This window comes from Elephas maximus, chromosome 21 (genome assembly GCF_024166365.1).
Source record: "Elephas maximus indicus isolate mEleMax1 chromosome 21, mEleMax1 primary haplotype, whole genome shotgun sequence".
In the NCBI taxonomy this organism is placed as follows: Eukaryota; Metazoa; Chordata; class Mammalia; order Proboscidea; family Elephantidae; genus Elephas; species Elephas maximus.
Genome location: NC_064839.1, coordinates 43,627,090 through 43,650,725, shown reverse-complemented (window position 1 = coordinate 43,650,725; position 23,636 = coordinate 43,627,090). Strand labels below are relative to the sequence as shown.

The following is a 23,636-nucleotide window of genomic DNA, read 5'->3' as shown; positions in this document are numbered from 1 at the left end:
TAATTGCTGCATAATGTGAATGAAGGGGACAAAAAGCTTTGTCCCGCCCTCCTCACCAGACTGTTGTGAGGAGCAAACAAACCATACCCAACACAGACATTATGTGCACAGAAAGCCCTATGATTAGAAACATTGCTAATAAAAACCAAAGAAGACAACAATAATAATACATTTCTTAGACTGTTCCCAACATTTTTGCATAATCAGATATTAGCTCAGTGGGTTCCAAATAAATACTTTTTAAGTCAGAAGTCAAAACCTTACCTCGTATCCTTTCACACTGTCTCCCAGAGCTTCAACAATCCCAGAGCACTCAAATCCTGGCACCAGAGGCGTCTTGGGAGGGTTGTCAATATTCCCTTGTCGCACCATCAAGTCAATGAAGTTTAAACCACTGTGAACAACAAGTGTGAAAGAAGAGAAATTTGAGATGAGATTCAAAAGAGAGTATTGGCCTGGTTTTCTCTTCCTCCCTCCCTCCTGCCTTTCTTCCTCCTTTTCCACTCCCTTCTTCCCTATTTCCCTTTCTTCCTCCCCTCTCCCTTCCTTCCTTTCTTTCTGGCAAAGTGTACCTAATAAAAACCTCACTTGTATATAGCAAAACTCAATTATCTGTTTCCAGAGAATAATTTTTTTTTTTTGGCAGTTAAAATATCAGTTACAGAGTTTACATTCTTAATTCAAAAGAAAGCCCATTTTTCTAACCCAAAAAGAAAGACCAGACTTGCTGGCCTAACAGAGACTGAAGAAACCCTGACAGTATGGCCCCCAGACACACTTTCAACTCAGTAATGAAGTCACTCCTGAGGTTCACCCTTCAGCCAAAGATTGGACAGGCCCATAAAACAAAATGAGACAAAAGGGGCACACCAGCCCTGGGGTAAGGACTAGAAGGCGGGAGGGGACAGGAAAGCTGGTAATAGGGAACCCAAGGTTGGGAAGGGAGAGTGTTGACATGTCATGGGGTTTTTAACCAATGTCATAAAACAATATGTGTACTAACTGTTTAATGAGAAACTAGTTGTTCCGCAAGCCTTCATCTAAAGTACAAAAAAAAAAAAAAAAAGATAGCCCCTTTATCCTCTCTCATGGCCTATTTAGTCTTACTTTAAAAACACATATTGACTACTTGGTTATTAGACCTTCTTGCCCTTAACTGCGGGTAAAAAACATATGCTAGGAAGAGTTAAGCAGTCACATGGAAAGCAGTCAGACAAAATGGACACCAGCTAATCTGTGAGAAATAGAAAGAAAATCTGATTCAAAAGGTCTCAAAACAATCAACTGTCACACTTCAAACCTCACACAAACTTATACTAGTGCTGTCCATAAATGGCCCCCAGAGTGAATATGAACCAAAAATAGATTACACTACATCCAGCTGGGGGAGGAAGACTTGAAGAAATAACCCAATGTATATGGAATGCTAGAATGTTTGTTTCAAAAACCAAAGACATCTTTCTTATCAGGTGTTTTCTATGAACATATTACTTTTGAAATAATAAAGTTATTAAAATATATCAAAGTCATCACCTTGGAAAACTATATACTTGATTCCAGTGTTGCTAGCAATGCTTCAAACTGTTTTATTTATTTATTTTTTCGGAACTACTCTTTGGAATAGCATTTAACATTCATTCAGTAATCACATGGGAAAATACATCCCATTGAACATCCATTTTTTTCCATCCAATGTGGTTCAAATGTACTTCCTGTTTTCAATTAGCCACCATCTAAGAATGGTTTGGAGTCGCTGGGTCGTACAAACAGTTAAATGCTCAACTACTAGCTGAAGGTTGGCAATTCAAACCCACTCAGAGGTGCCTCAGAAGACAGACCTGGCAATTGGCTTCTGAAAGGTCACGCAGCCTTGAAAACAATATGGAGCACAGTTTTATTCTGATACACATGGGGTCACTATGAGTCAGAATCAATTCGACAGCAACTAACAACAACAAGAATGGTTCGTATAATGGTTTATACAAACCAAACACCTTAGTCTAGCCCAATGCCCATTAGCATCTGGCCACAGCTTCTTTCCAGGCAACATGACATGAACCATTTCTCAAAAATACTTTGCCCATTCTTCCTTGGCCTCTGTGGAGCCAAGATAGTATCTAACTCCACTTGTATCCCCTGGTCTCTACTTATCAGTCTTATCCACAGAGAATAATAAAGACAAGGAGAATAGTTTCCTTAGGGGGTGGGTTTGAAAGTGACTACCCTCTCTAGGTTTTCCAGGCCACAAATCAGATAATTTCACATATTCCTCCAGTTGGTGTATCTTTTAAAATGTGCCCTCCCTGAAGGCAGCTGCATGTCTCATACTTCTTTGCCTCTGGAGTGCCTGGCATGGCATCAGGCTCACAGCAACACAGTAGGTGCTCAAGTAACATATATGAATGAAGGAATAGTTATGACTATTCGAAAATATGTACCGCCAATTTGGATACTAATTCCTAAAAAACACCCAAGGAATGCTCAGGATAATGGATACATTCCTAAAATGTATGCGTAGATTCCCAAGGGTTCTACTTTGATGGTTAATAGTTATTTGGGTCTTTTATTAACCAAAATGTTCTCGAATAATGTGGCCATTTCTTAAGAGCTTGGGGAGACCTAGGTACAAATCCCAATTTTACCACTTTTAATGAATGAATTCAAACATACACGAAAATGGCGCAGGACCAGTCAACATTTCATTCTGTTATAAAGAGTCACCATGAGTCTGAGCTAACTCGCTGGCAACTAACAACGGCAACAACAGAAACGTGTGTAACCTTGGATAAGTTATTTAATCTCTCTAAGCTTCAGTTTCCTCATCTTTAAAATAGGAGTCATGATAGTACCTACCCCTCAGGGTTCTTTTGAGAATTAAAAAGAGTAAAGCACTGGATCACGGAGCCAGGTACATAGAAGTACTCAATACATGTTAACCCTTTAAAGTTGCATTTTGACTTCTGTTAAGAAGGCAGAACACATGGTGCATTTTTGGAAGACTCCTGTTTAAAAAAAGTTAAAAAGCCATTTCAGAGCTGAAATGGGAAAACCATCTATCTCCAAGCTTCACTTCTATGAAATAGCTCATTTTCCAATAAAACCAAGTAAATAAGGCACCAAAGGATATTCTACATCCCAAATCAAACACGGCATCTCATTTCACACATATTTTAGCTCACTGTGTTTCTCTCTGTGTAGAAAACCTATGATTTCCCAAGGCCCTGATGGAGAAATGCCAGGAGAAATTATTTAATAGTTCTGCAAACATGCCAACCCTGGAAGAGGGCTTCATCCTAGAGACTTGTTACACTGCTTAGTAGGTCTGCCTTCAATCACCGTCCTGCGTGAACTAGGTCTGGTAACTACAAACTAAGAGCCAGCCGCTTAAAATCCAGTGAGAGGGGCTAAAATTGACTTTACAAAATCCTGTAGCATCTGCATTCTCAGAGAGGCAAACAATGTCCCCGTGACAACGCCAACCATCTCCAGGAAAGGACTACGAAAGCAGGTATACCCAGGAGGATGGGGGTAGGTCAGTGGTGTTCATCTCAACATAAAGGCAAAGTGAGATACTTTGGTAAGTACCATCTGGGATCTTAAAAGCTTGTGAGCTGCCATCTAAGACACTCCTCTGGTCTCACCCTGTCTGAAGCAAGGGAGAATAAAGAAAACCAAAGATACAAGGGAAAGATTAGCCCAAAGGACAAATGGACCACAAATATTACAGCCTTCACCAGACTGAGTCCAGCACAATTAGATGGTGCCCGGCTACCACCATCGACTGCTCTAACAGGGATCACAATAGAGGGTCCCAGACAGAGCTGGAGAAAAATGTAGAACAAAATTCTAACTCACAAAAAAAGACCAGGCTTACTGGTCTGACAGGGACTGGAAAAACCCTGAGAGTATGGCCCCCAGACACTTTTTTAACTCAGTACTGAAGTCACTCTGGAGGTTCACCCTTCAGCCAAAGATTAGATAGGCCCATGAAACAAAATAAGACTAAATGAGCACACCAACCCATGGGCAAGGATGAGAAGGCAGGAGGGGACAGGAAAGCTGGACGAACAGAAATGGGGAGCCCAAGGTTGAGAAGGGGAGAGTGCTGACACATCATGGGGTTGGCAACTAATGTCACAAAAGATACGTGTATTAATTGTTTAATGAGAAACTCATTTGCTCTGTAAACCTTCATCTAAAGCATAATAAGAAATAAAATGATACAAAGGGTACCACAAAAAAAAAAAAAAAAAACAGCTCTGATCATAAAAAAAACAAAGGCAAGTTGAGAAATGGTTAACAGAGTACTCTTCCATGTTGTACCAGACCTCTACCTTGGTGCCTGTCCTCCCAACTCCTCCTTATATGCACAGAGTTAGCATTTACCAGTTGCCATTGATTTGACTCCAGCAAACCCATGTGTGTCAGAGTAGAACTGTGCGCCACAGGGTTTTCGATGACTGGCTTTTCAGAAGTAGGTCACCTTTCTTCCAAGACACCTCTGGGTAGACTGGAAACTCCAACCTTTCAGTTAGCAGCCAAGAGTATCAGCTGTTTGCACCACCCAGGGACTCCTAGCATTTAAAAACCAAAACCAAATCCATTGCCACTGAGCCAATTCCGACTCATGGAGACCCAACGCATTACACAGCAGAACTGCTCCACAGGGTTTTCTTGGCTGTAATCTTTATTGAAGCAGATCGCCAGGTCTTTCTTCTGCAGTACTGCTGGGTGAGTTTGAGCCACCAACCTTTAGGTTAGTAGTCAAGAGCAAACCATTTCCACCACCCAGGGACCTTTCCTAGCATTTACTGAGGGGTTGATTTGTGGCAGGAACTGTGTTAATGGCTTCACATTCATTATTTCATTTAAGGTATAACTATCATATCCCATTTTTCAGATGAGGAAACTGAGACCCAGTGAGAATAAGTAACTTGCTTAAGGTCATACTTTTAGAAACTGTCAAAGCCAGGATATGAATTCAAGCAAGCCACAGAACCTGAGCCCTTACCCACCACCCTCTACTACCTCTTTATGGGAACTTTGCTACCCACTGCCCCTGCTGAATACCTCATACTTCAAAGTAATATGTTTATAACTCCTTATCTCTTGGTTAGTAGCTGTTTGTACCAGTGGGAGGCCAATGCTGGAGGAGTGGCCATTCATAACCTAGGCAGGAATCCATTCTTTAGCATAAAAAAACGAGCTGGTCCAAAAACTGAGTGTTTTCTCAAAAACTGGGAATTGGGAGACATGGAGCAAGGAAACAACTTAGCAACAAAAGTGTATCAAAAGATAAAACTGAGCTGGAGAGACTTAGTTGACTTCAAGCTTTGGATAAGCATAAATGAAAAAGGCAGTAAGTAGGGAATTAAGGAGTCCCTGCGTGGAATCGACTCGACGGCACTGGGTTTGGTTTTTTGGTTTGGGGTGGTATAAATAGCTAACTGAAAGATTAGACGTTCAAGTGCACCCAGAGGCACCTTGGAAGAAATGCCTGGCAATCGACTCCTGAAAAATCAGCCACTGAAAACTCTATAGAGCACTGTTCTCTGACACATGAGGTTGCCATGAGTTGGGGTCACCATGAGTTGGGGTCATCTCGGTGGTAACTGTTAAGGGAATTAAAAGAAAAACCACAAAGAATACCTGAGTCAACCCAACAGCCTACACCTGAATAAAGTTTACAAGCTTCCATTGTTTGCTTACCCAGAATCAGAGGGTTTCGTCTCTAGACTTGATGTCCTGGCCTCAATGTGCCTGCTGCTCTTCAATTTCCACAAATCCCGTGGTTACTTCACACATCTAATAAAATCTCTTTGCTTGGGTTACCTGTGTGGTCTCTGTTCCACGAAACCAAAAGAAACAAACTAAAACAAATGCCGTAATTACTTACCCCAATAACCCAACAGCCGTCAGTATGGATTACACCTCAACATAAAGAAAACAAAAATCCTCACAACTGGACCAATAAGCAACATCATGATAAAAAGAGAAAAGATTGAAGTTGTCCAGGATTTCTTTCAATTTACTTGGAACCACAATCAATGCTCATAGACGCAGCAGTTAAGAAATGAAATGACGTACTGCATTGAACAAATCTACTGCAAAAGACCTCTTTCAAGTGGTAAAAAGCAAAGATGTCACCTTAAGGACTACGGTGGGTTTGACCCAAGCCAGGTATTTTCAATTGCCCTAAAAATATGCATGCGAAAGCTGGACAATGAATAAAGAAGACCATAGAAGAATTGATGCCTTTGAATATCGTGTTGGCAAAGAATATCGAATGGACTGCCAGAAGAATGAACAAAAATCCTTATCTCACGTACTTCAGATGTATTTTCAGGAGGGACCAATCCCTGGAGAAGGACATCATGCTTAGTAAAGTAGAGGGTCAGCTGAAAAAAGGAAGACCCTTAATGAGATGGACTGACACATAGACTCCAACAATGGGCTCAAGCATAACAATGATTATGACAATGGCACAGGACTGGGCAGTGTTTCATTCTGTTGTGCACTGGGTCACTATGATTTGAAACCGACTGGGCAGCACCTAACAACACCAATAACCCCATTGGGCAGATAGTATTGACTCCTTTTCTTTTCAGACAAAACAACTATAATTTAGAGAAATAAGTTACTTGCCCAAGGCCACACAGTCAGTGAATGATGAAGTCATATATCTAACACCTTTCTTTTTCCACCACATAAAAAACAGAAGCATATCACAATTGTAATTTCCCACATTCTCTGAGATAATTTGATTTTCACATGAAATATATTTTTTTTTTTTTTTTTTTTTTTATAATAACTTTTATTAAGCTTCAAGTGAACGTTTACAAATCCAATCAGTCTGTCACATATAAGTTTACATACATCTCACTCCCTACTCCCACTTACTCTCCCCGTCTTGAGTCAGCCCTTTCAGTCTCTCCTTTCTTGACAATTTTGCCGGCTTCCCTCTCTCTCTATCCTCCCATCCCCCCTCCAGACAAGAGTTGCCAACACAATCTCAAGTGTACACCTGATATAATTAGCTCACTCTTCATCAGCGTCTCTCTCCCACCCGCTGACCAGTCCCTTTCATGTCTGATGAGTTGTCTTCAGGGATGGTTCCTGTCCTGTGTCAACAGAAGGTCTGGAGAGCATGACCGCCGGGATTCCTCCAGTCTCAGTCAGACCATTAAGTTTGGTCTTCTTATGAGAATTTGGGGTCTGCATCCCACTGCTCTCCTGCTCCCTCAGGGGTCCTCTGCTGAGCTCCCTGTCAGGGCAGTCATCGATTGTGGCCGGGCACCAACTAGTTCTTCTGGTCTCAGGATGATGTAGGTCTCTGGTTCATGTGGCCCTTTCTGTCTCTTGGGCTCTTAGTTGTCATGTGGGCTTGGTGTTCTTCATTTTCCTTTGCTCCAGGTGGGTTGAGACCAATTGCTGCATCTTAGATGGCTGCTTGTTAGCATTTAAGACCCCAGACGCCACATTTCAAAGTGGGATGCAGAATGATTTCATAATAGAATTATTTTGCCAATTGACTTAGAAGTCCCCGCAAACCATGTTCCCCAGACCCCCGCGCTTGCTCCGCTGCGCTTTGAAGCATTCATTTTATCCCGGAAACTTCTTTGCTTTTGGTCCAGTCCAATTGAGCTGACCTTCCATGTATTGAGTGTTGTCTTTCCCTTCACCTAAAGCAGTTCTTATCTACTGATTAATCAATAAAAAAACCCTCTCCCACCCTCCCTCCCTCCCCCCCTCGTAACCACAAAAGTATGTGTTCTTCTCAGGTTTACTATTTCTCAAGATCTTATAATAGTGGTCTTATACAATATTTGTCCTTTTGCCTCTGACTCATTTCGCTCAGCATAATGCCTTCCAGGTTCCTCCATGTTATGAAATGTTTCAGAGATTCGTCACTGTTCTTTATCGATGCGTAGTATTCCATTGTGTGAATATACCACAATTTATTTACCCATTCATCCGTTGATGGACACCTTGGTTGCTTCCAGCTTTTTGCTATTGTAAACAGAGCTGCAATAAACATGGGTGTGCATATATCTGTTTGTATGAAGGCTCTTGTATCTCTAGGGTATATTCCGAGGAGTGGGATTTCTGGGTTGTATGGTAGTTCTATTTCTAACTGTTTAAGATAACGCCAGATAGATTTCCAAAGTGGTTGTACCATTTTACATTCCCACCAGCAGTGTATGAGAGTTCCAATCTCTCCGCAGCCTCTCCAACATTTATTATTTTGTGTTTTTTGGATTAATGCCAGCCTTGTTGGTGTGAGATGGAATCTCATCGTAGTTTTAATTTGCATTTCTCTAATGGCTAATGATCGAGAGCATTTTCTCATGTATCTGTTGGCTGCCTGAATATCTTCTTTAGAGAAATGTGTGTTCATATCCTTTGCCCACTTCTTGATTGGGTTGTTTGTCTTTTTGTGGTTGAGTTTTGACAGAATCATGTAGATTTTAGAGATCAGGCGCTGGTCGGAGATGTCATAGCTGAAAATTCTTTCCCAATCTGTAGGTGGTCTTTTTACTCTTTTGGTGAAGTCTTTAGATGAGCATAGGTGTTTGATTTTTAGGAGCTCCCAGTTATCGGGTTTCTCTTCATCATTTTTGGTAATGTTTTGTATTCTGTTTATACCTTGTATTAGGGCTCCTAGGGTTGTCCCAATTTTTTCTTCCATGATCTTTATCGTTTTAGTCTTTATGTTTAGGTCTTTGATCCACTTGGAGTTAGTTTTTGTGCATGGTGTGAGGTATGGGTCCTGTTTCATTTTTTTGCAAATGGATATCCAGTTATGCCAGCACCATTTGTTAAAAAGGCTGTCTTTTCCCCAGTTAATTGACACTGGTCCTTTGTCAAATATCAGCTGCTCATACGTGGATGGATCTATGTCTGGGTTCTCAATTCTGTTCCATTGGTCTATGTGTCTGTTGTTGTACCAATACCAGGCTGTTTTGACTACTGTGGCTGTATAATAGGTTCTGAAGTCAGGTAAGGTGAGGCCTCCCACTTTCTTCTTCTTTTTCAGTAGTGCTTTGCTTATCCGGGGCTTCTTTCCGTTCCATATGAAATTGGTGATTTGTTTCTCTATCCCCTTAAAATATGACATTGGAATTTGGATCGGAAGTGCGTTAAATGTATAGATGGCTTTTGGTAGAATAGACATTTTTACTATGTTAAGTCTTCCTATCCATGAGCAAGGTATGTTTTTCCACTTAAGTATGTCCTTTTGAATTTCTTGTAGTAGAGCTTTGTAGTTTTCTTTGTATAGGTCTTTTACATCCTTGGTAAGATTTATTCCTAAGTATCTTATCTTCTTGGGGGCTACCGTGAATGGTATTGATTTGGTTATTTCCTCTTCGGTGTTCTTTTTGTTGATGTAGAGGAATCCAAGTGATTTTTGTATGTTTATTTTATAACCTGAGACTCTGCCAAACTCTTCTATTAGTTTCAGTAGTTTTCTGGAGGATTCCTTAGGGTTTTCTGTGTATATAATCATGTCATCTGCAAATAGTGATAACTTTACTTCTTCCTTGCCAATCCGGATACCTTTTATTTCTTTGTCTAGCCTGATTGCCCTGGCTAAGACTTCCAACACGATGTTGAATAAGAGCGGTGATAAAGGGCATCCTTGTCTGGTTCCCGTTCTCAAGGGAAATGCTTTCAGGTTCTCTCCATTTAGAGTGATATTGGCTGTTGGCTTTGCATAGATGCCCTTTATTATGTTGAGGAATTTTCCTTCAATTCCTATTTTGGTAAGAGTTTTTATCATAAATGGGTGTTGGACTTTGTCAAATGCCTTTTCTGCATCAATTGATAAGATCATGTGGTTTTTGTCTTTTGTTTTATTTATGTGATGGATTACATTAATGGTTTTTCTGATATTAAACCAGCCTTGCATACCTGGTATAAATCCCACTTGATCAGGGTGAATTATTTTTTTGATGTGTTGTTGGATTCTATTGGCTAGAATTTTGTTGAGGATTTTTGCATCAATGTTCATGAGGGATATAGGTCTATAATTTTCTTTTTTTGTAATGTCTTTACCTGGTTTTGGTATCAGGGAGATGGTGGCTTCATAGAATGAGTTGGGTAGTATTCCGTCATTTTCTATGCTTTGGAATACCTTTAGTAGTAGTGGTGTTAACTCTTCTCTGAAAATTTGGTAGAACTCTGCAGTGAAGCCGTCCGGGCCAGGACTTTTTTTGTTGGGAGTTTTTTGATTACCGTTTCAATCTCTTTTTTTGTTATGGGTCTATTTAGTTGTTCTACTTCTGAATGTGTTAGTTTAGGTAGGTAGTGTTTTTCAAGGAATTCATCCATTTCTTCTAGGTTTTCAAATTTGTTAGAGTACAATTTTTCATAATAATCTGAAATGATTCTTTTAATTTCATTTGGTTCTGTTGTGATGTGGTCCTTCTCATTTCTTATTCGGGTTATTTGTTTCCTTTCCTGTATTTCTTTAGTCAGTCTAGCCAATGGTTTATCAATTTTGTTAATTTTTTCAAAGAACCAGCTTTTGGCTTTGTTAATTCTTTCAATTGTTTTTCTGTTCTCTAATTCATTTAGTTCAGCTCTAATTTTTATTATTTGTTTTCTTCTGGTGCCTGATGGATTCTTTTGTTGCTCACTTTCTATTTGTTCAAGTTGTAGGGACAGTTCTCTGATTTTGGCTCTTTCTTCTTTTTGTATGTGTGCATTTATTGATATAAATTGACCTCTGAGCACTGCTTTTGCTGTGTCCCAGAGGTTTTGATAGGAAGTATTTTCATTCTCGTTGCTTTCTATGAATTTCCTTATTCCCTCCTTGATGTCTTCTATAACCCAGTCTTTTTTCAGGAGGGTATTATTCATTTTCCAAGTATTTGATTTCTTTTCCCTCGTTCTTCTGTTATTGATCTCTAGATTTATTGCCTTGTGGTCTGAGAAGATGCTTTGTAATATTTCGATGTTTTGGACTCTGCAAAGGTTTGTTTTATGACCTAATATGTGGTCTATTCTAGAGAATGTTCCATGTGCGCTAGAAAAAAAAGTATATTTTGCAGCAGTTGGGTGGAGAGTTCTGTATAAGTCAATGAGGTCAAGTTGGTTGATTGTTGTAATTAGATCTTCCGTGTCTCTGTTGAGCTTCTTACTGGATGTCCTGTCCTTCTCCGAAAGGGGTGTGTTGAAGTCTCCTACTATAATTGTGGAGGTATCTATCTCGCTTTTCAGTTCTGTTAAAATTTGATTTATATATCTTGCAGCCCTGTCATTGGGTGCGTAAATATTTAATATGGTTATGTCTTCCTGATCAATTGTCCCTTTTATCATTATATAGTGTCCTTCTTTATCCTTTGTGGTGGATTTAAGTCTAAAGTCTATTTTGTCAGAAATTAATATTGCTACTCCTCTTCTTTTTTGCTTATTGTTTGCTTGATATACTTTTTTCCATCCTTTGAGTTTTAGTTTGTTTGAGTCTCTAAGTCTAAGGTGTGTCTCTTGTAGGCAGCATATAGATGGATCGTGTTTCTTTATCCAGTCTGTGACTCTCTGTCTCTTTATTGGTGCATTTAGTCCATTTACATTCAGGGTAATTATAGATAAATAAGTTTTTAGTGCTGTCATTTTGATGCCTTTTTATGTGTGTTGTTGACAATTTCATTTTTCCACATACTTTTTTGTGCTGAGGCGTTTTTCTTAGTAAATTGTGAGATCCTCACTTTCATAGTGTTTGACTTTATGTTAGTTGAGTCGTTACGTTTTTCTTGGTTTTTGTCTTGAGTTATAGAGTTGTTATACCTTTTTGTGGTTACCTCATTATATACCCCTATTTTTCTAAGTAAAAACCTAACTTGTATTGTTCTATATCGCCTTGTATCACTCTCCATATGGCAGTTCAATGCCTCCTGTATTTAGTCCCTCTTTTTGATTATTGTGATCTTTTACCTATTGACTTCCATGATTCCCTGTTATGTGTATTTTTTTTTTTTTTAATTAATCTTAATTTGTTTGTTTTTGTGATTTCCCTATTTGAGTTGATATCAGGACGTTCTGTTTTGTGACCTTGTGTTGTGCTGATATCTGATATTATTGGTTCTCTGACCAAACAATATCCTTTAGTATTTCTTGTAGCTTTGGTTTGGTTTTTGCAAATTCTCTAAACTTGTGTTTGTCTGTAAATATCTTAATTTCGCCTTCATATTTCAGAGAGAGTTTTGCTGGATATATGATCCTTGGTTGGCAGTTTTTCTCCTTCAGTGTTCTGTATATGTCGTCCCATTCCCTTCTTGCCTGCATGGTTTCTGCTGAGTAGTCAGAACATATTCTTATTGATTCTCCCTTGAAGGAAACCTTTCTTTTCTCCCTGGCTGCTTTTAAAATTTTCTGTTTATCTTTGGTTTTGGTGAGTTTGATGATAATATGTCTTGGTGTTTTTCTTTTTGGATCCATCTTAAATGGGGTTCGATGAGCATCTTGGATAGATATCCTTTCGTCTTTCATGATGTCAGGGAAGTTTTCTGTCAGAAGTTCTTCAACTATTTTCTCTGTGTTTTCTGTCCCCCCTCCCTGTTCTGGGACTCCAATCACCCGCAGGTTATCCTTCTTGATAGAGTCCCACATAATTCTTAGGGTTTCTTCATTTTTTTTAATTCTTTTATCTGATTTTTTTTCAGCTATGTTGGTGTTGATTCCCTGGTCCTCCAGATGTCCCAGTCTGCATTCTAATTGCTCGAGTCTGCTCCTCTGACTTCCTAGTGTGTTGTCTAATTCTGTTATTTTATTGTTAATCTTTTGGATTTCTACATGTTGTCTCTCTATGGATTCTTGCAACTTATTAATTTTTCCAGTATGTTCTTGAATAATCTTTTTGAGTTCTTCAACAGTTTTATCAGTGTGTTCCTTGGCTTTTTCTGCAGTTATCCTAATTTCATTTGTGATATCATTAAGCATTCTGTAAATTAGTTTTTTATATTCTGTATCTGATAATTCCAAAATTGTATCTTCATTTGGGAAAGATTTTGATTCTTTTGTTTGGGGAGTTGGAGAAGCTGTCACGGTCTGCTTCTTTAAGTGGTTTGATATGGATTGTTGTCTCCGAGCCATCACTGGGGAACTAGTTTTTCCAGAAAATCTGCTGCGTGCAGTCCAAATCCCTGTGGGACGGTTCCCCGGCTCGGATGCTGCTCTTTCTGCTCCAAGATCAGTCACTGCCTCCCGGGGACTTCTCCTAACAGCTGCGTCCCACGCCGCCTGTGGAACCGGCTAGTCCCCCTCCCGGGGTTAGTTCAGGGGGGTGGAGCAGGTCTCTGTGCTTGTGCCGTACCTGACTGGTATGCTGGCTCCAGGCTCTGGAAACAATCGCTGCTTCCCCGTATTAGTTCGTTCTCCGTCTCTAAATCTGTGTTTGTTGTTCAGGGTTCGTAGATTGTTATGTATGTGATCGATTCACTTGTTTTTCCGTGTCTTTGTTGTGAGAGGGATCCGAGGTAGCGTCTGCCTAGTCCGCCATCTTGGCTCCGCCTCCTGAAGCATGAAATATATTTTGAGAGTAGCAATGACTGTGCCCTGATGTCCCTGCTCAGGCCCACGTGGGGAGTAAATCTTCAGACTTGTATGTTACTGAATTTTTATACAGCTCTTAAAGATTTGAGATTATCGCAAAAAAAAAAAAAAAAAATACAGAAAAGTGCTTGACAATAACATTATGTTCTCTAATCTTATTTTTCTCGAAGACTGGCATAATTTGAATAAATACTGTAAGAGGCTGTTTTATGTTTTTCCTCCCCTACTAAATTAAGGACAAGTGTAAAAAGTTATTACTGAGACACAGCATCTTGAAGGAATGAAGGCAGACGTTTGAAAAAAAAGACCCTGCAAAATTCAGCACATAGGATGAGGGATCTGAAGACATGTGAGAGAAGGTATAGGGAAATTTGGGACAGTACCTTTAAACAGTAATACTTTCCTACATCTGCACAGCACAGCACAGTTTACTATGGGCTTTCATCCAAGTCTCATTAAAACTTTTAATAATCCCAGGCAGGCAAGAAGTGTAGATATTATTATTCCCATTAAACAGATGGGAAGACTGAGGCTCAGATAAGAAAAAAGATTTGCCAAAGGCAACACAATTAGTACCTGCTACATGGTAGAGCTGAGACTTGAGTCAAGATCCTCAAACTCCTTGCTTATCAGATACCTCATGACACCATGAAGTCTCAAATACAAGTAAATCAACTATTACTAAAGTCAATAATTTCAAGATTCAGGGGGAAGAAAACTAATAGGAAATGGTGTAGGCTGCATAAGCTCCAGTCCCAGAGCTGTGTGGCCTTGGCTGAGACTCTGAAGCCCTCCCCAGCTCTCATACTTTGTGGATGACAAAAGCATCAGCCCAGCTACAGCTTAGAAAAGGAGCCCTGGTGGTACAATGGTTACACACTCAGCTGTTAACCAAAAAGCCAGGGTTTGTACCTACTAGCCACTCCAAAGAAGAAAGGACCTTGTGATCTGCTCCCATAAAGATTACTGCCTAGGAAACCCTATGGGGCAGTTCTACTCTGTCACATAGCGTCACTATGAATGGAATCGACTCAATGGCACACAACAACGTAGTTCAGAATTTTTCCCATCTTCCAATTTAAAATAAAAATTCACCCAGGAAAGCAGTTTAGCCTAGAAGACACAAGAGACTGTGGAGCAGGAGCCCTCACCTTTTCTTCTTCAGGTGAAAGGAAGGAAGTGGTTACTCATATGAAAGGATTTTAGACCTCTTGCCATCCCGGTCCCTCCTCAGGTTGTCAATGTCCTCAGTACAGACCCGGAAATCCAAACATTGTCAGACCATCACAAAAAGAACTCTGTGATGAAAATTTCCCTCTTCTGGACAACCGACTTCGCTGTTGACACAGGCCAACGTCAACGAGCCTCCTCATATATTCTGATCTCATGCACAATGGACATCCTAAGTCTCACACCATCATTGGCTCAATGGAGATAGCAGGCCGAAGAAATAACATTCAGAAACCCAGTGTTTTACTTACTGGAGTAATATTGTTGAGGATATCATTTGTTACAGTACATATTCATTTCTTTATGAAGACCCACAGAGGAACTCTCCTCAAGTCTCAGCACAAAGTTAGTTGACTGCATCTTATAGACCCAGACAGTATGTAAACTAGCTATATTTTTTTTTATATTGACTGTTGGGAAGCTCTGAGCCAAATTTACACCCCCCTCCCCCAACTTCAGGACCTTATTATGGAATTCATTCCCTATGCTATGGATCCCTAGTGGCACAGTGATTAAGAGCCTGGCTGCTAACCAAAAGGTCGGCAGTTTGATTCCACCAGCCACTCCCTGGAAATACTGTGGGGGCAGTTCTGTTCTGTCCTATAGGTTCTCTATGAGTCAGAATCAACTTAAAGGCAATGGGTTTCGTGTTTGGTTTTCTCTATACTATAGTCACTTACAACTTTAATTTTCTGGATGCTTTGGAGCTTTCATTTAAAAAATCTTATATTCTATTGCAATGGTTCTTACACTTTAGCACGCACCAGAATCATCCCAGGGCTTGTTAAAACACAGATTTCTGGGTCCCACTTCAGAATTTCTGACTCAGTAGGTCTGGAGTGGGGCCTGAGGATTTGCATTTCTAGTAAGTTTCCAGGTGATGCTGATGCTGCTGGTCTGGGGACCACACTTAGAGAATCACTGCTCTAACATGTTTCTTACTAAGCTACCTTAAGTCCTTTAGGGATGAGGCAAGATAAAAATTAATAGACGCTGATTAAATTGATAAGAAAATGGAAAGCTCTCTCATTGTCCTCTAGGGCAGTTGGATTTTTTGATCTTAGTCCAGAGGATTATATTTGCCCTTTTTAAATGTAGTCTTATTAAATTAGGTTCATCATTTCAATTTGTCTGGTTCTTTCTTGGATTCTAATTCTAATTCTTTCGTCCAAAAAACTTGGCTATCCCTCCCGGACTTGTATCCTCTGAAAATGTAGTTATCATGCCATCAACTTCTATGTCCAGGTCCCTGATGCAAATATTAGATAGACTAGCATGCTTCTGGTTACTAAAGGTATTTGTGAAGACTGTGAAAAATGTCATAGAGGCAATATAAAACACAGAACAAGCCGACAGCCAGTTTCTTCAAACTCAAAGCTCTTATGATTCTATAAACTATCTCCAAGATGCTCTGAATTCAAGTGTAAGAAGGACTCAGTAAAAACTATCAGACTTCACTCTGCGGGCAATGACAGTCAACCCCCCAGTAGTAGTAATTACCACAGCCTGACAGAACCTCTAGTACAATCGTTTCCTTGATGTCCATCAGGATCACGTATGATGATTAGTTTTTTATGTTCTTTTTTCTAAATGTGTATCTCCTGGCCCCACCTCCAAGAGCCCCTTTTAGAAGGTCTAGCGAGGTCCCCCACCACCTGTCTGTCAGTTTGTCATACTGTGGTGGCATGCATGTTGCTATGATGCTGGAAGCTATACCACTGCTATTTCAAATACCAGCAAGGTCACCCATGGTGGACAGGTTTCAGCAGAGCTTCCAGACCAAACAGACTAAGAAGAAAGGCCTGATGATCTATTTCGGAGAACTAGCCAATGAAAACCCATGGGTCACAATAGAATATTGTCCAATACAGTGCTCAAGATAAGCTCCCTAGGTTGTAAGGCACTGTAAACACACAGTGGTCACAACAATGGACATGAGCACACCAACCATCATGAAGATGATGCAGGACCAGGCACGTTTCATTCTATTGTACATGGGGTCACTGTGAGTCAGAGCTAACTCAACAGCAACTAACAACAACAAGCGTGGACCCAGGCATTCATTCTCATGTGTCCACTAGGGTTGAGAGTGACTGTTCTGGTAGCCCAGTTTTAGCTGTTTCCCATGAACAATATACAGAAAGGGATGGGTCCTCTCTGAGAAGAGCTGTCACACAGGGCTCAGAGATTGCTGGAGGACCCCCTCTCCCCCCAGGAAATCAGCATATATCTGGAAACTCCTGATATCTCTGATGGTGAGACATGGGAATAAAAGGGATTGATTTGTAGCTATTAACTCTTAATAGATAATATTTATGAGATGCTTACTATGTATCAGGCATGGTGCTCAGTGCTTTATATGCATGATATCATTTAATTTTTACAACTATAGCAATGTCAAGAGGTAAGTAATGTCACACCGTTTTACACAGAGCAAAACTGAGCCCCATCGAGGTTCACACAGTAAAGGTTTGAAAGCAAATGATGTGAACCCGGAGCCCCTGCTCTTGACTACTATGCTTTGCTTCCCTTTTGTGAGATTGTTATGGATTGATTTGTGTCCCCCCAAAATGTGTGTCAACTTGGCTAGGCCATGATTCCCAGTATTGTGTGACTGTCTGCCATTTTATCATCTGATGTGATGTTAATAAGGCAGGATTAGAGATACTTATGTTAAAGAGGCATGACTCAATCTACAAGGTTAGGTTGTATCTTAAGTCGATCTCTTTTGAGATATAAAAGAGAGAAGTGAGCAGAGAGACAGGGGAACCTAATATCACCATGAAACAAGACCCAGGAGAATTGTGCATCCTTTGGACCTGGGGTCCCTGCTCTGAGAAGCAACTAGGCCAGGGGAAACTGATGACAAGGACCTGCTCCCAGAGCTGACAGAGACAGAAGGCCTTCCCTGTAGCTGGCACCCTGAGTTTGGACTTCTAGCCTCCTAGACTGTGAGAGAATAAATTTCTCTTTGTTAAAGCCATTCACTTGTAGTGTTTCTGTTATAGCACACTTGATAACTAAGACAGGTCATCATTCAGTTTCCCCAGTTACAAACAGGACTTCTTCGCTCAACTGGCACATTGAACAATTACTGTATACTTAACAGTGTACTAGATACCGGGCATCCAAAGTTAACAGGTGGCTCAAAATTCTTTTGGCAAAACAGAGTCATAAAAATGGATTACAATACATATAGATGAGTGGTTTTATAGACATGTAGGCAAAATGTTGAGACAGTCAACAGGAGATTTGCTAACACCCAAGATAACCATGTAGTCAGAACACTAACCCCAAGAAAGTTTTCCCAAAGAGCTGTTCTAGTGGTCCTGTGCAGTCACACACAGCTAAGTTTAAGTCCTGACTCCACTTCAGGTGGGCTGCTTGACCTTCTTGAGCCTCAGTTTTCTCAGCTCAAAAATGGGATGAAAACATGCCCTCCTTATGGGCTGTGGTGTAGATTAAATGTGACAGTACATGTAAAACAGTGTCCCCCACACAGGAGATACTCAGTAAGTGCTAGCTGCTGTCATCACTATCATCATCACACAAAGAAGGTGTCAGAGGTCAGGATCCCTGGGAAACAAACTCTAAGACTGAGATTTGTATACAGGAGGTCTGTTAGGGAGTGCTCTAGGGGACAATACCTGTACAGCTGGATTGGATGGAGAGAGAAGCGAACCTCTGATCTCAGCTGACCCACGGAGAGTTCCAGAGCTAGGATGGTCCCTGAAAGTAATCCTGAATGGAGGCAATGGGTCTGAGCTTTTGTACCCTTGTATCAATTTGTCCTTGAGTGAGGGATGCCCCAAGAAGGGTGTGCAACATTGGGCAAGGTGCCTTCTTTCAGCTGAGGACAATTCCTCAGCAGAGACACAGCTGTGCACTGCCAGCAGCCTTCACTCCCGACAGCTGGGGGAATGACTGCCTCAGTCCTAAAAGTGGGTTCTGGATGGTGTAGCCCATCTCCGCTATTGGGGGTAGTGGTCTGATCTCTCCTTTTAGGGTTTTATTCCCTTATGGTCACGGAGCTGTTGTAAATGATGGTGAATTCTTATGGGGCTTCTTTGCATGGTGGTCTCCCAGGAGGAAAGGTCTAGGACTTCTTATAACTAATGCGGAGAAGGCAGAAGAGAATGAGATCTTTTTAAATTGGGGCCTGAACAAATGACAGAGAAGGGCAATGAAGGAATTAAAGGGATCAAATACTGAAGGAAAGGACCAAAAACCAAACCCCTTGCCATTGAGTCGATTCTGACTCAAAGCAACCCCACTGGACTGAGCAGAACTGCCCACAGAGCTTCCAACAACAGAGGCTAAGAAAAAAGAAACAAGAGAAAGGCAACGGGTGGATGAACAGCAAAAGACATGCAGTCTCAGTAAGTCTCCCAGGAAAGCCATGACAAGTTCAGGGCTTTCTTGGCGTCTGTGAGAAGATCATAGAGTCCCGGAGGGGATCTGGATATCAGGGAGGACATCGGCAAATTCCAAATGGGAAGTGTTGATCAGCCTTGGGCAGCATCCATGCAGCCTCTGCTGGCTCTGAAAAGGGCCAAGCAGACCCAACGTGAGACTCGGTGCTGAGCAAGAGCAGCAATGCGAGGTGCGCCTTCCGTACTCTGCTCTCGCCTTGCTGATGCTACGTTCACCGAAATATTTATTTCCAACTCCTTGTGGGGGCAAAGAAGCAGATGTGTGATTCGTTTCCTCATTTTCCCATGACTGAAACTTTTGTTTTTGTTTCTTAATCTCAGCTGATAACTTGAAAATGCCTAGGACAATAGGCATTGATCTCCGAAAATCTTGCTCACAAGTCTTTTTTTTGGGGGGGGGAGGGGATTGTTCCAGCATCAGTTTTGTTGTTTCAAGACTGTGACAACAGACTGACACACATATGCTGTGGAAGATAAAACACTCAAGTGTCTGCGTTAGTTTCGTGGGGCTGCTGTAACAAAACAGCACAAACTGGGTGCCTCAAACAGAAATTTATTCTCTCACAGTTCCGGGGGCTAGAAGCCTAACTTAGAGATCTGGCAGGACCATGCTCTCTCTAAAGTCTCTAGGGGAGGATCCTTCCTAGTGTCTTCCAGCTCAGGTAACCACAGGCATTCCTTGGTTTGTGGATGCATCACTCCAATCTCTGCTTTGGTCTTCACGTGGCCATCTTCCCTCTGTGCCTCTGTGTCTGTCTCTTCTCTTTTTATAAGGTCATCAGTCATATTGGATTAGGGCCCAGCTTACTACAGTATGACCTCCTGTTAACTTAACCAGTTACATCTGCAATGACCCTATTTCCAAATAAGATCACATTCTGAGGCTCTGAGAAGACCATGAATTTTAGGGGGACACTATCCAACTTAGTTACCTAGTGCTGCTATAACAGAAATACCAAAAGTGAGTAGCTTTAAAAAACAAATTTATTCCTCACAATCCTGGAAGTTAAAAGTCCAAATCAGGATCTCAGTCATATTGGTTCATTTTATGGGCCTCTCTCCTAGTTTCTGGTGACTACTGGCAATCCTTAGTATTCCTTTGTTTGTATAAGATCCTCACATGGAATCTGACTTGCTCCTGTGTGTGTCTCTGTGTCTATTCTGCTCTTATTATAACTCTCAAGTGGTTAGGTTTAGGACCCACCTTACTCTGGTATGACCTCATTAAAATTAAAAAAAAAAAAAAAAACCCTATTTCCAAACAGGGTCATATTTACAGATACCAAACCAAAACCGAACCTGTTGCTGTCAAGTCAATTCCAACTCATGGCAATCCTATAGGACAGAGTAGAACTGCCCTACAGGGTTTCCAAGGAGCGCCTGGTGGATTCGAACTGCTGACCTTTTGGTTACCAGCTATAGCTCTTAACCATTACGCCACTAGGGTTCCCTTTTACAGGTACAGAGGTTAGTATTTCAACACATATTCTGGGGGAACACAATTCAATCCATAACACCAGCCCAGCAGAGTATCTAAAACAAGGGAGAGCCTGCCATGGATCTGGGTTGTCAGACTCCATACTCCCCATTGTTGGCCACAGCTCCTGACACTAGTTCCCTCAGTGTCCAGCTCCACATAACCCACCCACCCTCTCTAGCTTCTAATTTTAAGATTAATTACTGCTATCATATATTATCATATGAGATATACAAAGTTCACTGACAGATCTGATGCTGTTCAAAACTACTTATTAAGCATGCCATTGTTGCCCTATCCCACCCACGTCCCCTTTACCCATGACACATGCAGTGATGCTGAGGATGATGTAGCCTGGGATATAGTTATACAAGTCTGCCTTTGCTAAGTAAAAGGAAATGTATTCAGAGTGTATGTTCAAATTCAAAACGCATTCCAATAGTATTTCAGACACAGAAAAAAAATGACCAAGGAGTTGTATGGAGAATCTAAGTATCTAGAGCTGATTTTCAACAGAAACAGAAAAGCTTGGTACAAATAGGTCCAAAACTAGCTCTCCTTAGTACCAAGACTCACCCCTTGAATTTTGGACCTGGAGTTAATTTATCTACTCTCTGTGAGGTGGAGGTCAGACATACCTCCTCTCTCCGCCATCTGTACCAATTCTGACACCAACTGTCCCTCACACAGCACACTCTACTTCCCCACTGGGTTTGATTATTCATGGCAATGGCCACACAGAACTCACAGACCTCACTCATGATTATGGGGTTTATTAGGGAAGTAACAGTTACAATTCAGGTTCAAGAACACTCAGGATACAGTTCTTCCATCAGGATAGCCTCTCCCCAGCTGTGCTTGCAGTCACGCCTTCCCAGCCCTCAGTCCCTGCCCAAAGGCACTCAAGTTTCTCTCTCTGTGGGCTGGGAAGTATTCTGCTGCTGGGTCCCTGCTGATGAGTCTCTTGTGCTGGTCTCTCCTTCCTTGGTGGTGGGCTCCTCCTTTCTGCTCTGGAACTGGCTCTCTTTTAAGGCAAAACTGACCAATTCCCTTGGTAGGCCACTGCCCTATCACACAATCACCTGGGTAGACGTTACAAGACCACGGCTAGAAAAGCCACACACAAAAATAATCAATCGCACCACATAACTTTAACATCTCTGTGCTCCACCTTTGATATTGACTAAGCATTCCCTTCAAACACGTGCCTGGCAGTGACTGGTCACAGAACATTCAATCTAATCCAATTAATCAATGGGTTCAAATCCCTGCTGAGAATATGCATTTCTACCCCAGATATACTAAACCAGAATCTATAGTTTAACAAGATCTGCAGGTGATTCTTATGTATAATAAATTGTATAGTAGAACCACTGCTCAACTAGTGGTTCTCAGAACTGGACCAGCAGCATTAGCATCACCTGAGAACTTGTTAGAAATGCAAATTCTCATCAGGGGTTAGAACCAAAACTAACTGGTTCAAAGCCCTAATTTAAATTCAACAGATCCTCCAAGTTCCTGAGATAGACACTAATGCTACAACAGGGCAATGACATCTTTGCCTCCCAGGAGGTCAGAGATCAACAAGTCTGACAATTCCACAACAGGAAGCAGGACAAGGGTCACAGTTAGCACACAGGGGGAAGTTATTAACTCGCTTTGCAAGGACCAGGGAGCCTTCTCATGAAAAGTATCCTCTAGGAATGGGTAAGCCCTTCACTCTCATTTTTCCAACCTTCCCAGCCTCATCCCACCTCTCCATGGAGGGGATAAGGAAGGGCCAGACAGTACAGAGTGTTCACTACTTCCCACTGGAGCTCCAAAGGGTGGAGTCTCAGTAGGAAAAGTTCATTTTGCTATAACATGACAGTTATTTCCTGAGACATCATTGGTGATAAAAAAATAATGTTATTCAAGGCACTTGTTTTGATAGGAAAAGGCAGTGAAGACTACAGCAGCAACATCCAAGGAAATACTCTGCAAAGTGGGCATGTCCAATGTGGTAGCCACTAGCCACATGAGGCTTCTGAACACTTCAGTGTGGCCAGTGTGACTGAGGACTTGGAACTTAAATTTTAATTAATTTAAATTTAGCCTAAGGAGGAGACAATAACAGAAACATTACCCTACTGTCTTCCCAACAGAGTGTGAGCAACTCCAGGGCAGAGGATTTGTCTTAAAATCTGTCTTTCAATGTTCACAGCTTAGCACAGGAAGAGGCACCAGAGTTCCTCAAACAATGGTTTTACAGCTGAAGGTAGGAAAATACCTAGGATTGATTCAAGCTCTTTCCTTCCTTCTTCTTGTTAAAATGAATTATCTCCCAGCCATGCTTGGCTGACAACCTTGTTATGTACATTGGTGTAACAGTGAGGGGAAGAACTGAAGACACCAATGACCTGCTTGATGGATGCACTTTGGAAAGAGCAAAGATTTACTCCTGGAGGGTAAAAGAATAGCCTTGAAAGATGAGCAAAGATAAGCACAAAAGATAAGTGACTGCAAGGGCGGAGTTCGAGAGCCTGAGCGAGTCTGAAGAGAGCAGGGGAAAGAGGCTGGAGGGAGTTTGAGTTGCTGGGGTAATAAAGATGGGAAAAGAAAATTTTTTTAGATGTTTTGCTTTGTAGAATGAATGGATCCAGCTTTAGAATTTAATAGACTTAATAAAATTTGAGGAGCCCTGGTGGCACAGTGGTTAAGCACTCAGGTGCTAACCAAAAAGTCTATGGTTTGAACCTACCAGCCCAGCCGCTCAGGGAGAAAAATATGGCAGTCTACTTCCTTAAAGATTTACAGCCTTGGAAACCCTGTGGGGTACTTCTACTTGGCCATATAGGGTCACTATCAGTCAGTATCAACTCGACAGCAATAAGTTTGGTTTATGGGTTAATGGGGTTTGACAATGTTTTTCAATTATTTTGGAAGTTGGGCCTCTATTCAGA

General features: G+C 41.2%; 1 protein-coding gene across 1 annotated transcript in view; it reads right to left on the bottom strand.

Annotated features, from left to right (window-relative positions):
• The window catches only part of VAT1L (vesicle amine transport 1 like), a 195,023-nt gene that overhangs the window by 152,435 nt on the left and 18,952 nt on the right, over nucleotides 1–23,636 (bottom strand). Inside the window, exon 2 of the mRNA XM_049863957.1 lies at nucleotides 265–394. Coding sequence (XP_049719914.1) covers nucleotides 265–394 — 130 coding nt within the window. The remainder of the gene's footprint in view (nucleotides 1–264; nucleotides 395–23,636) is intronic.